The sequence below is a fragment of the Castor canadensis genome, chromosome 8, assembly GCF_047511655.1.
Source record: "Castor canadensis chromosome 8, mCasCan1.hap1v2, whole genome shotgun sequence".
NCBI lineage: Eukaryota > Metazoa > Chordata > Mammalia > Rodentia > Castoridae > Castor > Castor canadensis.
Window position 1 is genome coordinate 74,181,055 of NC_133393.1, and position 17,239 is coordinate 74,198,293.

At 37.4% G+C, this 17,239-nt stretch overlaps 1 protein-coding gene across 6 annotated transcripts in view; it reads left to right on the plus strand.

The window, feature by feature from the left end:
* The window catches only part of Fgd4 (FYVE, RhoGEF and PH domain containing 4), a 216,761-nt gene that overhangs the window by 154,711 nt on the left and 44,811 nt on the right, over positions 1-17,239 (plus strand). For all 6 annotated transcript variants that reach the window (XM_074083096.1, XM_074083100.1, XM_020167950.2 and 3 more), the window contains one exon: positions 702-1,209. In XM_074083096.1, coding sequence (XP_073939197.1) covers positions 702-1,209 — 508 coding nt within the window. The remainder of the gene's footprint in view (positions 1-701; positions 1,210-17,239) is intronic.

Sequence of the window (17,239 nt, forward strand, 5' to 3'; positions counted from 1 at the left end):
ATGTCTTTTAGATAGACTGATCCAGAAAAGCCCCTTGAAAGGTCCTGTCTGAGCAGAAATCCGAATGAAGATGGAGGAGGAAGCCACACTGGTGTGGGGGTAGGGAAAGTTTGTCCTAGGCAGAGAACATCAGTGGAACGTACCCTAACTGCACACAGTTGCTACTGCAAACAGGAAACAAGGAGTGCACACGAGCACAATGAGAGATGGGGAATGTTAGGAAGCAGGATACTGAGTGCTGGACCACACAGTCCTCTAGGTCTGTCAGGACATCATTGGCCCTCAGAGTTGGGTCTGATTGTGGAGACCAGCTTGGAGGCTATTGCAGCATGAATAATAAAATTTTTGAGAATGTGTTCTGCTTTCCAGATAAAAACAACTTTTTTGGTTCATAATCAGTTCATAAACTGGGGCTGCTCTGCTTCTTTTTAAAATATTAAGAAATATAAATATTTCTTACAATTCTGTCTTTACTAACTAGTCTTATATTATTAAATACCCCAGGGAAAGGTTCCGGGTCCTGTAGATAAAGCTCAGCATCTTTAACTGATCACTTAAATGTGGATAGCATCCCAACCATCTGTTTGTCCGACCATCAGAGCTAGAAAAATTTATCCTTTTTCAACCAGAATAAACTTGTCTTTATTCTAAAACTTTTCCTTGTCAATGTTTTCATGCTTCCTTTCTATTTTATCTTTTAGCACATTATCAAATTACAGTGATTTGAAAAAAGATTCTGCTGTGAACCTAAATGCTCCTCGAATCCCAGGACAACATGGATTGACACCCATACCGCCACGCAAACTCCTGTCCCAACACCCACCACAGAAGCAAGGAAATGATACAGACCAGACTCAGGGTGAACAGATTTGTGTGGCTAATGGCATAATGGCAGCACAAAACCAGATGACATGTGAAGAGGACAAAGCAGTCTCTCTTGGCCCACATGCTCCTTTGCAAACTACCAACTCCTCACTTGATACACACTTAGTGAACGGAGAAAGAGATGAAACTACCATGGATTCTGTGTCTCCCACGAGCAATGACTGTGATGGAAGTGCTTCTGACAGTCGATGCGGGTCTCCAAGTACAGACTCAGTGCTGCCCCTAAAAGAAGGAGGAGAAGAAACAGAAGACAAAATACAAGAGAGGGAAAGTGGAGAAAGTCCTGTGGAACTGGATGAGCTGCCCCAGCACCAGGAGACAAAGGTAGATCATGGGACTAAAGGAAACATGGCCTAGTCCACAGCTGTTCAAAACTCTGTCTGTAACACCTGTGAAATGAATCAATCAGACCACACACACCAGCAGCCAGCCATTCTCCAGGTCTGGGAGAGACTGGGTGTTTCCCTGTTCTCTGAGGAAATAGTTCACTTTCTCTTTATGTGTAGTTTCTGTTGATCTCTCTCCTATGATTTCAAGAGTCAGAACAGTGTAGACTTTGATAAAGGAAAACCACAACCATGTTATCTCTATGTAGGAGGAAAATTTTCTTTGCTGCTTTAGATGTTGATACTGTATCCCTAATATTTATGGACCAATAAGCAAGAGGAAATTGCATAATCTGTGAAAGAGAAAATAGTAGACCTGGAAGATAAACTTGGCAGTAGCAGATGATGCTTTTAAAGACATAAATATGAAAATACTAACAAATCATTCAACATTGTAATTCTTTCCAGGCTTTAAAGTTTTCTAGTTAATACTCAGTTTTATAACAAATGGCTTAATTTGTTAAGCAATTCATTTATAGAAGAAGAATTAGTCCCAGAAAGTGTGATTTTTTTACAAGGTCACAATGCTGTATATAATTATTAGTGGCCTAGACCCCTCTGTGCTGTGACTACTAGGCCACTGTTATGTCTTTGGCATAACAAATCACAAACCTAAATGGCAAAATGCAGGACATGTCAGTAACTGCCTCAGCTGCATGTATTTTTACTAGAGAACAGTGAAACTGTGGTGAACTTAAAGTTCAGTCCTTTCTGAAGAGGGAAGTAGCTTAAGGAACTACTGGATAGGTTTCTGTTCTTGTGCAAAATCTCATTAAACAAGAGCTGATTTTCTGGTGATCATATTCATAATTTATTGGTGCTCTGGTAAATTAAAGTTGAATTTTTTTAAGACAGTAAATTTATCACACTTAAAATCTTAAAAAATAAAAAAATAGTGTATCATTGACCACCAGATAGAACTCGGATTAGGATATCTTGATGCTACTTTTGTCTTTTCCACTAATTAGCAGAAATTTTTATGTAATTCCAATAAGAAAACCATTTTAATTTTGTTCTTTATGTCAGGATAGTACTTTGGGAGTACCAAGGGCTGGTGGAATGGCTCAAGTGATAGAGTGCCAGCCTTGCAAGCCTAGCAAGTGTGAAGCCTTGAGTTCAAACCTCAGTACCACCCAAAAAACAAAATTGGGAATACCAATGGATATGGCTTTTATACAGTTTTTGGAATTTCTTGGATCAAAAGTGCAATCTAAGTGTCATCCTAAATTTTCCTAGAATTAGAAAGCTGTGTACATCTCTGAAGAGTAGACAAAACTTCCCATTGCTTACTCTCTGGCACTAGTTATCCTGAATAACTATGTAGGAGAGTTGAAAGTTGAAAATTTTACAATTATAAGAAAATTTATCAATGACAAATGCAAGTCTTAAGCCAACTTAGAATATTTTATATCATATATAAGCATTTTGTATACCTTAACTGATATCATCATAGGCAGAACTTTTTCAAAAAGATTAATTCTAAAATGTTAAACTAAAATGTTGATTGATGGTTAGAACTTTAACTGAAGTAAAATCAACTAAGGTTATAATTTTAAAATAATAAATTTCTAAAACTAGGAATATAAATTTCACTGACCCTGACAAAAAATCCCAAATATACAAAGAACAAATGGCTTATTTCTTCCAGCTAATGAATTAATTTTAAATACTGACTCTCAAGCAGGGAAAGTTAAAATAAGGAAGTGGGTGGGAGACAGTGACTCATACTTGGTAGCATTATCTGAAAGAGCAAAGAAACAGGACATTGCAAAGTGAGTCTCTTGTATCTCAATATCTGGTAGATTTTTAGTCTTTTATGCTTGACCATGTGAAAGGAAGAGACAACTAGAACCAAGAAAACCTCCTACAGCTGGGATGATTCCCCCAGCGAGTATTTGCAAAACAGTTAGAGCTGTACTTATTATTGGTGATGATTTAATTGGCGATGATGCCTATGGTTGATGCGTGGGTTTTTTTTTTATATTTTGTTTTATATATTATTGTGTGTAGCATATTCATAGAGAATTCTTACTTGGTTTGGGAGAGATTCAATAGGGTTTTCTGATTCAACTCATGAAACGTAGCGAACTACAGCTGGCCTTTCCCCTATTTAGGTTTGTAAGCAATGGATGGTACATGCTGTATCTGGGAAAAGAAATTTTCTTTGCAGAGCTGTTGATCCAAACCGCACGTATCTCCCTCTCAATACATAGGATTTACTGTCTAAGGGACAATGTGTTCTCCTTTGCCACTCTGAGCTTTGCTACGTTGCCTTTCCTGTTCCAAAATGTAAATCTACATGTTAGTAGTGTTAAGATGGTATACTTTGTCAGGAATATTTTACTACAATTAAAAGTAAAATGTTTCACAGTATACTATGAACCAAAAGATTGAAACCAGGAAATATAGATGTTCCTTCTGACTCGTGAGCTAGCAGTATGACCTTGAATAGGTCAATGTAATTCTTCAAGTGTTTAGTTAAGGAATTATAAACTGTATATGATTATAAAGCCCTTTCTAGGGGTAATACAAAATTCTGTGCCGTTATTTATATATTCCCTTGTTATCACATTCTTCAGATTGTCATTTGCTTCTTAAACTTTCTCACATGTTGAACTTTTAAGACATAATGGAATATTTTATGTTCATTTTTCAGACAACTGAAAAGTCTTTATATAACTGGACAGATTTATATCAGAATAATCATAAATAAATTCCATTTGAACTGATATTAAACTTAATGAACATTTCCCAAATGCCCACGGGAGTGGGAAAATAAGGACTGAAGAATGCAAAGTAGAATTGCAAAGGTAGTTCAGGCAAGTAGATGCATATTAAATATATCACAATCAAGCATTAATAACTGACTTGAAAAGTCCCAGCCTGTGAACTGTTTCACTGATTTTCCTGGGGATATTTTGATCAAGAATTGCTCATTGGCAAGTATAGAACACTTTCATTTTATCATGTAAAAATTACAGGATACATAGATAATTCATTAAATCTACCATACTATAGCTTTGCTGCTCTTTTTTTTTTGAAGATTAGCATATGTTTATTGGTATACAATGACAAATATCAACACAGAACTTCAGTAAAGTAAAAAGCAATTATTCAGAATGAGAAACACAAAGAATAGTATATACTATGGTTCATATTCCCATGTAATATTGATTGGTGTCAGAAATTTATAAGCTTATTTTGATAGTCACATAATTTTATATTAGCTAAAGGGGTTCCATATTAGTTTATTTTCTTTAAAATGCATAGGCTTTTAGTTTAACTTTTGACTAAAGATGAAATTCTGAAGTTATACTATTTTTCAATTATGTTTCTTGTATAACTTTATTCAAAATGATTTATTAAGCACAAATAGGAGTTGAAGATCATAGTGTACTGGATGAATCTTTGCTTTAAATTACTTTCTCTGAAGAATGTTTGTTAAGTTATCCCTAAGTGACCATTAGCTGCTATTACCACATATTGCCAGTTGGGGAAAAATTTTCCCCCCTAATTTTGCCCCTAGTTATTCCCCCTCCAGTTTTATTAGAGGTTTTGAGTTTTAATGGTATGAGCAAAGGAAATACAAATAGATTTGATTGGATAAGCTTTAATGAAGGTAAGTCACTGACCAGGGATAAAGAAAAGGCTTTATATACATGAGATTGAATTTTATTCCTAGTTTCCCCATTTACTGGGAGTATGGCTTTGAGAACATTACTTATCACCAAAACTATCCCCTGGTGTGATGAGGAAGGTTACCCAGCTCACTAACTGAACTACTAAGATTTTATTATCAATAGTATAGCAGTGATATTTTCTCTATTACTGTTTTAATTACGCAGACAGTTAAAACCTAACCTTTAGCTATGAATCTTATTTTTTATTTTTTATGTATTTTTTCATTTTATTCATATGTACATACAATGTTTGGGTCATTTCTCCCCCCTTTGCACTTTTTTTTAATAAACTTTTTGTTTGTTTGGTGGTACTGGGATTTGCATTCAGGGCTTCATGCTTGCTAGGACAGGGGCTTGTTTGTTTCATTGCTACTTTGTTTGGGTTTTTGTGACAGAGTTTAATGATGTAGCCCAGGCTGGCCTCAAATTCACAATCCTCCTACATCAACCTCCCAAGTGCAGGATTATAGGTATGTATCACCATACCTGGCTTAATGATTAAAAACTTTTGAACCACTAGTGATCTAGAATACAACCTCAAAGTAGGCATGTATTTTTTAAACTCAGAACTAAAAGAAAATGATGAGGACTTTGTGATGACTTTAGTTATCAATCACCAGGTCTTGTATCTTTAAATTTAACTATGTATTACAGCAGATTAAAAGATTGAAATCTGCTAGTGGGGAGATGTTGCTACAAGGAAGCATTAAAACCCCTGGTGATAGGAAGGAAAAGGCAAAGGAAGATTGCTGTGTGCACATGCACCTGTGCACCCATATAGGCACACGCTGTCTGGGACATCATAGAACCAGTGATATTATAAAGTCCTATCTGGTGTGATTAATTTGGGTTATCATAAATAACTATTTAAATGTATTCTATAATGAGACTTAAGTAAATTGCTCCTTGTTTTAAAAATTATTTTTATTAAAAGTGACTACCCTTCCTCAAATTTTATACTTCAGTATATAAAAATTTGTTATGTAGAAATTTTAATATGTATAAATTTTAAATTTTATATATTTATTTAATATGTATAAAATCCTTTGTAGATTTTTTAAAATTATTTTATTATTCATATGTGCATACAAGGCTTGGGTCATTTCTCCCCCCTGCCCCCGCCCCCTCCCTTACCACCCACTCTGCCCACTCCCGCTCCCCCCCACCCCCTCAATACCCAGAAGGAACTATTTTGCCCTTATTTCTAATTTTGGTGTACAGAGAGTATAAGCAATAATAGGAAGGAACAAGGGTTTTTGCTAGTTGAGATAAGGATAGCTATACAGGGCATTGACTCACATTGATTTCCTGTGCATGTGTGTTAGCTTCTAGGTTAATTCTTTTTGATTTAACCTTTTCTCTAGTTCCTGGTCCCCTTTTCCTATTGGCCTCAGTTGCTTTTAAGGTATCTGCTTTAGTTTCTCTGCATTAAGGGCAACAAATGCTAGCTAATTTTTTAAGTGCCTTACCTATCCTCACCCCTCCCTTGTGTGCTCTCGCTTTTATCATGTGCTCAAAGTCCAGTCCCATTGTTGTGTTTGCCCTTGATCTAATGTCCACATATAAGGGAGAACATACGATTTTTGGTCTTTTGGGCCAGGCTAACCTCACTCAGAATGATGTTCTCCAATTCCATCCATTTCCCAGCAAATGATAACATTTCGTTCTTCTTCATGGCTGCATAAAATTCCATTGTGTATAAATACCACATTTTCTTGATCCATTCGTCAGTGGTGGGGCATCTTGGCTGTTTCCATAACTTGGCTATTGTGAATAGTGCTGCAATAAACATGGATGTGCAGGTGCCTCTGGAGTAACCTGTGTTACAGTCTTTTGGGTATATCCCCAAGAGTGGTATTGCTGGATCAAATGGTAGATCAATGTCTAGCTTTTTAAGTAGCCTCCAAATTTTTTTCCAGAGTGGTTGTACTAGTTTACATTCCCACCAACAGTGTAAGAGGGTTCCTTTTTCCCCGCATCCTCGCCAACACCTGTTGTTGGTGGTGTTGCTAATGATGGCTATTTTAACAGGAGTGAGGTGGAATCTTAGTGTGGTTTTAATTTGCATTTCCTTTATTGCTAGAGATGATAGCATTTTTTCATGTGTTTTTTGGCCATTTGAAATCCTTCTTTTGAGAAAGTTCTGTTTAGTTCACTTGCCCATTTCTTTATTGGTTCATTAGTTTTGGGAGAATTTAGTTTTTTAAGTTCCCTATATATTCTGGTTATCAGTCCTTTGTCTGATGTGTAGCTGGCAAATATTTTCTCCCACTCTGTGAGTGTTCTCTTCAGTTTAGAGACCATTTCTTTTGATGAACAGAAGCTTTTTAGTTTTATGAGGTCCCATTTATCTATGCTATCTCTGAGTTGCTGTGCTGCTGGGTTTCGTTGAGAAAGTTCTTACCTATACCTACTAACTCCAGAGTATTTCCTACTCTTTCCAGTATCAACTTTAGAGTTTGTGGTCTGATATTAAGATTCTTGATCCATTTTGAGTTAATAATGGTATAGGGTGACATACATGTATCTAGTTTCAGTTTTTTGTAGACTGTAACCAGTTTTCCCAACAGTATTTGTTGAAGCTGCTGTCTTTTCTCCATCATATATTTTTAGCTCCTTTGTCAAAGATAAGTTGCTCATAGTTGTGTGGCTTCATATCTGGGTCCTCTATTCTGTTCCACTGGTCTTCATGTCTGTTTTTGTGCCAGTACCATGCTGTTTTTATCATTATTGCTTTGTAATATAGTTTGAAGGCAGGCATCGTGATACCTTCTGCATTGTTCTTTTGACTGAGTATTGCCTTGGCTATTCGTGGCCTCTTGTGTTTCCATATAAATTTAACGGTAGATTTTTCAATCTCTTTAATGAATGTCATTGGAATTTTGATGGGAATTGCATTAAACATGTAGATTACTTTTGGGAGTATAAACTTTTTTACTATGTTGATTCTACTAATCCATGAGCATGGGAAATCTCTCCACTTTTTCTATAGTCTTCCTCAATCTCTTTCTTCAGAAGTTTATAGTTTTCCTTGTAGAGGTCATTCACATCTTTTGTTAGGTTTACACCTAGGTATTTGATTTTTTTTTTGAGGCTATTGTAAATGGAATTGTTTTCATACATTCTTTTTCAGTTTGCTCATTGTTAATGTATAGAAATGCTAATGATTTTTCTATGTTGATTTTATATCTTGCTACCTTGCTGTAGCTACTGATGATGTCTAGAAGCTTCTGAGTAGAGTTTTTTTGGGTCTTTAAGGTATAGGATCATGTTGCCTGCTAATAGGTATATTTTGACAGTTTCTTTACCTCTTTGTATTCCTTTTATTCCTTCTTCTTGCCTAATTGCTCTGGCTAAGAATTCCAGTACTATGTTGAATAGGAGTGGAGATAGTGGGCATCCTTGTCTGATTCCTGATTTTAGAGGGAATGGTTTCAGTTTTTCTCCGTTAGGTATAATGCTGGCTGTAGGTTTGTCATATATAGCTTTTATAATGTTGAGGTACTTTCCTTCTATTCCTAGTTTTCTTAGAGCTTTTATCATGAAATGGTGTTGGACCTTATCAAAGGCTTTTTCTGCATCTATTGAGATGATCAAGTGGTTTTTGTCTTTGCTTCTGTTAATGTGGTTTATTACGTTTATTGATTTTCATATGTTGAACCACCCCTGCATCCCTGGGATGAAGCCTACTTGGTCGTGGTGAATAATCTTTTTGATGTGTTGCTGAATTCGGTTTGCCATTATTTTGTTGAGGATTTTTGGGTCAATGTTCATTAAGGAGATTGGCCTATAGTTCTCCTTTTTGGAGGTGTCTTTGCCTGGTTTGGGATAAGTGTAATACTGGCTTCATAAAAGGTGTTTGTCCTTTGTAGATTTTAATATGTGTGTAGAGTTGTATTTTTTAAGACTAAATTTTATATAAATATCAAATCTGTTTTTGACAATGTAAGTTTTTATTAGCATAAAAACTTTAATAACAGGCCAGGTGCAGTGGCTTATGATTGTGATCCTAGTTACTTGGGTGGTGGAGATGGGAAGGACTTCAGTTTGAGGCCAAAATGGGCAAATAACATGAGACCCCATCTCAACCAATAAAAAACTGGGTGTGGTGATGCGTGCCTGTCATCCCAGCTATGTTTAAAGTGGAAATAATATTGTGGTCTAGGCAGCCTGGGCATAAAAGCAAAACTCTACTGGAAAAATAACTAAAGCAAAAAAGCTAAGGCATCACTTAAGTGCTAGCTTACTTGCCCAGCAAGCACAAGACCCTGAGTTCAAACTCCAGTAGTAGAAAAAAATTTAAAAACCCTCTAATAATAGTCATCAAGAAGATAACAGAGGCACATAAAGAAAGGTTCACCAGAAGTGACAGAAATTATACAATAAAGTGGCTGAGAGATAAAGAATAAAGTATTCACAAAGTAGAGACTTATAGAAACATAACAAAACTTAAGTGTCCATTTCCTGGTTTTTTCCAATTTTTAATTACATTTTGCTTATTAGATAAGCCTAAAGAGTTTGTAACTGTTAAACATACTAAAATAAAAATGGGCTGGTGATGTAGCTCTGTGGCAAAACACTTGCTTAGCGTCATGAGGCCCTGAGTTCATTCCAGGGACTGCAAAAAAAAATAAAATTAAAAGATAACCATATCATAGGGAAAAGAATGACAGAACCAAACTCAGTAGTAAATTGCAAATGGAGAAAAACTGCCATAATACAAGTTAACTTTCTGTCCTCTTTTTCCTTCCATTTCTTTCTACCGTCTTAACTGTAATTCCTAAAATCATTGACTCCTTTTTGCACACATAAAGCCCTGAGCTCAAACTCCAGTCACACCAAAAAAAAAAAAACAGAAATTATCGATTCCTTTGGAAACCCAGATGGAACAGTTGTGCTGGAAGAATGTGCTAGCTGGAGGACAAAGCTGCTGAGAGGCAGAGAAGTTGGCTAGTAAAAAGAGTGAGAGAATGGTGGGTGGTCAAGGATAAATGGGGGTGGGTGAGTGGGAGTAGAGCATTGAGCAGCAGCAAGAGTTAAATAAATATTGGAGAGAATCTTTCTGATCTGACCATGAGGAACAGGGATTTGAACTCGGGTTTTAAATTGCAATTAAATTGGCTTCATAATTCGGCCAGAAAGGCTAGAGAAAATGAGTGAGAATTGTAGGTTAGGATTACTTATTTCTTTAAATGGAGTCTTGCTGCCTCATCCCCCCAAGTATCTGGGACTATAGGTGTGCCACCACAACCTGCTGAAGGTTAGGCTTAAAAAGAAAATTAGAGACAAATTGTAGTGGACTTGTATCTCTGTTATTTTTTTTCCTGAAAACAATAGTTCATAATCCTCGTTGAAAATCAAGAAAATGCAGAGCAAAGAAAATGCAAAGCATAGAAAATACAAAACCACCCATAATATTCTACAGCCAAGAGAGAACTGCTTAGATCTTGAACATTCCATCTTGTTTTTCTGAGCTAATATTTGAAAAACGTACTTAATAGCATAATATATGCTCACTCTGTATCCTGTTTTGCTGGGTTAAATACAAGTGTTTCCCATGTTAATATAAACTTTCCATAAGTCTCTAACACTATCTGGCTACAGAGACACTTAATTGAAGCATGAAAGTGACAATGCTGACACATCTGCCGGTTGTAGAAAATGACTCAGACAAAATGAAAAGCAGATGGAGCAGGGTCTGTGGTTAGGAAGCACCTGCCCCAGTCCAGGTGTGAGTTGCAAGGGCATCAATGAAACAGAGGTTTAGAGACAAAGAAGGGATTCCTGAGGATTCTGGCTTGGTTAAGTTCAACTCCTGGCTTGAATTAGTTGGCAGATGGCGTACCATTTACTGAACAAGAGGATAGAAAGAGAAATATATTTGGGAAACAAAAAAGGAGATTTTGACATACTGAATTTGAGGGCCTTCTGGGAAGCTCAGGTGAAGCTGTCTCCCACCAAGCTGGAATATTCTCTTCTGGAAGCAAAGTTTATTGGAGAACCATTCAGGCTGTGAAACTTGAAAATCCCTGCTTTGTCATTTACGAGCTAGGTGACCTCAGACATGTCACTTTAACCTAACTCTCAAGGCCACAGCTTCCTAACAAGTTAATAAGAAGTAACTGAGATGACACATAGGAAGGAAAGTAACAGTGTTGGAGATGAGAGGCAGGAGTTGAGCTGCCAGTTGGGTTAATTTTGCACTACTGCATCATTCACCTGCAAGACATTCACTTAGACATTAATTAAGCGTGAGGAAATACATATGGATCTGAGTCAGGGAAGAGGATGTGTATATTGTTGTGAGTATTGTTACTAAAGTGGAATATGCAGGAGCAGGAAGTGGACATAGAAAACACAACACAATGGAAAAGAGAATGTAATGAATTGTCCATAAGGGAAAAGGAGAACACAATGTTTCAGAACCACAGGGCTGGGGGAGGGTTGTGGTGAGTGCTGACATACTGGTGAGCTTTTAGGAGAAAAGCATGTTGAACAAGTAGAATTGAAGCTAAGAGTTATCCTGGAGACAGCCTTTAGTAGAACTTTAGCTCAGTGAACTTGAGTAACTGAATTAAACTGAGTAAATATCTGTTGCACATGAGCTGTGGGCAAGGCACTGCAGTCAATACAAGGAGAAAACTTTTAGTTATGGTGGAGGTTAAGATTTATAAATGACCATGAGAGAAAGGGGAACTCAAAGATAAAGCCAAGCTTTAGAACATGGCTGGGGGTGAATTCAGTGTTGTTAGCAGAGAAGTTGGGGAGAGTCTGAGATGTATTGACTGAGGTCCTGGGGGATCGTAGTGTAGAGGTGACTCCAAGCTTGGGGCTTGATGTGTGGAGTTGGGAAGGGCCTCATAGAGGCCAGTAGGGTGTACTGAAGGGGTAGGAGTGGAGCTGGAGGACAGTGGAGAAAGTGGTTAGTTATTGTAGCAACTTGTGACCATGATTCTGAGGGCCTCAGCCAAAGATAGCAGGGCCAGTCTGCCCCCTCAAAAGTCTTGCTGAGTGGCCTGGAAAGAAAGCAAAAGCAAACAGGCATGGCAGTGAGCCAGGTTCAGTAAATCAGCAGTGCCAGGAGCCCGAGTATGAGAGGGATAGGTTTAACAGAATGATGGAAAGTAGCAGAATTCAGAATGATCTGGTACTTGGAGGTCACACTGTGCAGAAAGATCTGGCTTAGTATGGGTTTGAGAGAAATGGAAAAAATAAGATCTTAAAAACAGCAGTTGTATATGGCTTTAAAAACAGGGAGTGGTGGGGCACACCTTTAATTCCAACACTTGGGAGGCTGAGGCAGGAGGATCAAGAATTCAAGGTCAGCCTGAGCTACATGGCAAGACCCTGTGTCAAAATAACTAAAAGAAGGGGGTTGGGGGACAGAAAAGGAAACCATATGCCATAACCTAGTAGTCAGGAACGCAGACTTGAAGCCAGCTCTAGTTTTGAATCACAGCTCAGCCACTTACCAGCTCTGGGACCTGGAGCAGGTGACTTAAACTTCTCTTCTTTGCTCCTCAGAGCAAAGGGAGATTGTATATCTATCTTACAACATTGTTGTGAGGCAAAGATCACTTAGTAGTAAAGTGTTAATACTTAGTACTTAGAACAGCGACTTGCATTATGAGAACACTGTATCTGTTTAATATACATGAATTCCTATTTCTCCACTTGTAAATCAAGATGAATGGGATCAAGGCTGAGATCACATTTAATAGATCCAAATTCAACATATTCCACCTAGCAGATATCCCAGCACCTCTGTGTTGGTTCTATCTTAAACCTAAGGCGTTCCTTCGGTGGGATGCACAGGGATAAGTACTGTAAATCAGGAGTATTGTGAAGATTGCATGAAATAATTCATGTGAAACACAGAGAATCACATATATAATAAATAATGAATAGTGGAGTTGACATTGTCTCTCATTTTCAATAGCTCCCCTTGATTTCTCTCCTCATTAGTCAGAAAGAATGTGTAGAATTTGGAATATTACATAATGAAAGTGTCCAAAACAAGTTAGATTTTAAGATGCTTTTTCAGATAATGGGCCAGTTATGTGACATTCAAATATGATTGTGATAGCCAAGTTATGAAATCAGCCTAGGAGCTCATCAACAAATGGCTAAAGGAAATGTGGTGTACATACCCATACTGTGGAATAATATTCAGCCATAAAGAAAAATGGATGTTGTTTGTAGGAGAATGGGTGGAAGTGTGGCGGTCATCATGTTAAGTGAAATAAGCTAGACTCAGAAAGACAAATGATGGCATGTTTCTCTCATAAGTGGAATCTCGATCTACAGGGGGAAAAAGGGTCATGAATATAAATGAGGACTACTTGGGGGGAGAAAACCAGCAGAAGGTGAGAGGGGAAGTAAGGGAGGGAGAATATGATCAAAGTATAGTGTATTCATGTATGAAAAGGTCATAATGTTTATTCCCAAATTTTTAGAAGAGAATGGGCTCAGGAACACTGAGATACATGTATCAGTACAAAGCTAGAGCATCCTTTGCCATGGAGAATATAATTAACTGACCGCAGATGTGGGTAGAACCATTTCATTGATGCTATGAAAACCTGTTAATTTATATAGATCATTTATATACATATGTCTTAAATGTAACCCCTAAAATGTATGTGGGGAAACTGCAAGAATTTTTTCAGAAGTTTGAGTAGACATTTTTAGGGGGAAAAAAATTCCTGCTTAAAATGAAATTGCATTTGAAGAGTTAGAAAGCGTAATATCAGTAGCAGATTTGTTTTAGAATAATTGAACATTTGCCCTTCAAGCATCCATTAGGAAGCTGTAACTGCTCATTAGCATTATGCCTGCTCCCCTTCTTGGTAGCTGTGAGCATGTGGCAGGATGATGGCGCTAAGATTTTGAAGAATGAGTTGCTGGTGCCATATAAGCATTTCCTGCCTACCCAGTTAATGAACTCTGTGAACTGCAATGGGGTCTCTTTGTCCTGCCTCCTGCCTCCTGCCATATGGGAGAGTCTTGCCAGAAGGTCTGGAAAGAGCTGCAGGAGCTGGTGACATCTGCAGATGAGGAGGCAGGACTGATACTGAAGTACATTCATGAGTCAGTGGGCACCATGACTAATAACAAGGCTGAACTGAACTTGCGAGAGAAAGAGAAGAGCAATGTCTCCTAAAGGGTGTTGGAGGTACAGAGCACATGGAAATAGCCTACCTGGTACACTAAGCAGAAAGAAAAAGTTGTGTACGCTATTATTGTAAGAGGGGTGTGTCTGTTTGATTCTGGTAGATTAGATATAATATATTTTTGTTTTGAGGCAGTACCCTGAGAATCAGCTTTCAAGATATGAGTGTAGTAACATTTGTAATTTTTTTTTAAATCCCTTTAGTTTAAAGAGGAATACCAAAAGTATGATGCTGCTTAATGTTAGTTATTAAAATTAAACATTTATAATTCATAAGTTTATAAGTTTGACATATCAGGTTATTTGTTAGACTTCTCTAAAAGAAAGTAGATTGTAAATGACAGGTATTAAGAAACTGTTATTTAACTTTCTTATTTAAAAAAAATAGGAACACCCCCAGCAGTTGCACAGTAGTTTTATGACTACTTCAGGGGTGAAGGTGGGGCTCAGTGGTAGAGTGCTTGCCTAGCAAGCTTGATTCCTAGCATAGCAAAAGTCAAAAAAAATTAAAACTACTTCATTCTTTATACATTAATCTAGTACAGCCTGATGATACAGAAGGAAAAATCAACCCAAATTCAGTTTCTCCTACACACTCACAGCACAGATCACTTCTGTGATAACAAAGTGTGTAAGATTTTCTCCCCACCAGCAAGCAGTCAGGCATCTCTGCTTCAGGGACCCCAAGTAGGCATCTTTAAATGTAGTTCATTCTGTCTACCTAGAGATAGCATAGGAGCCCAGGGTTGAGGGCTCAGTCCCCAAGACTGCCTCTTTGGGAAACACTTTTGTTCACTGATTTATGATAAAGACTATTACAAAAGAAGCAGATGAAGAGTTTCCTAGGGCAAGAGATGGGAAAGAGCGTGCTACCCTTCAGGGACGTCCATGTATTCAGCTATCTGGTGTTCTCCAAACCCTGTCTTGGTTTTTATGGAGACTTCACGCTGATAGAGTGCATTAGGAAACCTAGCAAGGCCTGTCTCTTCAGATTCTTCTTGGCGTCTTTGTGCAGTATTCTTTCTTCCAGGTTATTGGTAGGATAAGACCCCTCCTGAATGAGAAGAGTCTTAAGATCTATGATTTCTGTATGGCCAGCTCCAGGACAGAAAGGTGGAGGAATATTAGAGTTTCTGTGATCTGCCTTGGGGACAAGAAATTCCAGCTTCTGTGGTCTGCATTAGGGAGGAGGTTATGAGCCAGGAACTGAGGCACAAACATACATAGATAATTTCACAGAACTCTATCCATGTGGATAAATTGTATTTCTCCATAAATGTATTCATAGTTGAGTTTCAGTACATAAAGTAACTTTTTAAAGTTGGAAACCATTACATTACATTAAAATGACTGACAATCAGCCATCAGGTTGTACTCCTAATAATTCTTACTAAAATGCTAGGAAGTCTGCTTTAAATAGAATTTATGTTGTAAAAAACAATGTATAAATTAAAATGCATAGTAAGTACCACATTCCATTTGTAAGCAGTTAGTTTGTATCTTGTTAGTCTGCTTCCTTTAGGGGAAACATCACAGTCATTTTTGCTTCAAAAAAAGATGAGTTAGAGAGTCAAAGTCCATACTGAGTAGTTATCTAAAAATCATGAACTCTCCTTTATCACTGCAGTTTGATACAGTCGCCTTGTAACTGTGTGACCTTGGGTACATTACCTGGCATCCTTTAGCTCAGTATTTTGTTTTCTGTTTATGTTGCCTGCAAAATAGGAATAGAAATGGTACCTACTTTGTAGAAGTGTAGAAGATCAGTCAGTTTCTATAAAATACAACAGTCTGGCACATAGCAAGCAATCAGTGAGTAAGTGTTAACTGTTCTTATTATGGTGATAATGTTGTTCAATTAACCTAAAGCAAGGCTTCATGAGTCCATAATTTCTACCACACTATCCTTAGTAACTTTTCTGCAAACTTATATGTGTAAATGAGTGATTAAACTGACTGCCAGCAAGCTTGCTTTTGCTTATCTTTATGTTGGCTTTGGCAAGGTCAAGGACCCAATGTGTAGAAGACCATCTGTGTGGAAGGAGCAGAGCGTTTGCTAATAACTGCTGCCATGCTCCTTGGATTTTGCAAAATATGACCAGAATATCCACAATTTGCCAAGTTCGGCTAATACATACTTTGTTGTCAGCAAAAGATTGTTTCTTATAAACTTCCTACTTAAGATCCTGTAGAAGTGTGGAATATTTCAGGGATGTTTTCAATATGTAGTAATAATAGAACATGTAACCTGGTTAACATTTTCTGGCTCATAAAAGTATTTTATTATGGCATAACTTCTGCTGGATTGTTTTCTTTGAAGATACTGTCAGAACTAGAAGCAGACCACGTAAAAGATACTATTGGAATGAAACTAAGGTCTTCAAAAGAACAAACTAATACTAAAAACCTCATGTATCCCAAATGTACCTTACTAAGTGACAGAAGCAAGATATAGAAGGCCCATTGGGTGTGATTCCACTTGCATGCCTTCCTGGGAGTGGGCAAAACAGTGGTTACCAGGAGCTGGTGCTTGGAGCATGGAAGTGAAGAGAAGGCTGACAACAGAAGGATGAAAGAAGAATTTAGGCTAGAAATGTTCTGCATCTTGATTGTGATGGTTACAAGATTGTATGCATTTGTCAGAATTCCTACAACTACACACCAAAGAGGCAGAGTTTTACTGTTTATACCTTAGTAAATGAGGCTTTAAAATGAAGGGATTGTCATGTAAATTCAGGCCAGTGTGAAGGACAGTCTGATTTTCTTTCTTTCCCTGAAATGTTGATAGGATTTTTCTACATGTTCATATTGTTCATTTATTACAGGTTTAAATGCCACATTTTTATTCATTATCTCTAAGTATTTGACTTTCATCTTTTTTTTTCCTCAACAAGTAATAATTACTTAAAAGTTACTTGAAAGCTGTTTCAATTCCATTGTGTACACTGAGTTGGTGGTCATAGTATTAAGGTTTCTGTATTAACCAGGATGCTTCTAATCACAAATAGCACTTATCCAGGCCTAAACAATGGCAAACTTCGTTGGCTTCATCCCTGTGGTTACAGGATAGCCACTCTAGGACTTAAGCCTTCATGAATCCTCATTCTCACAAAGCC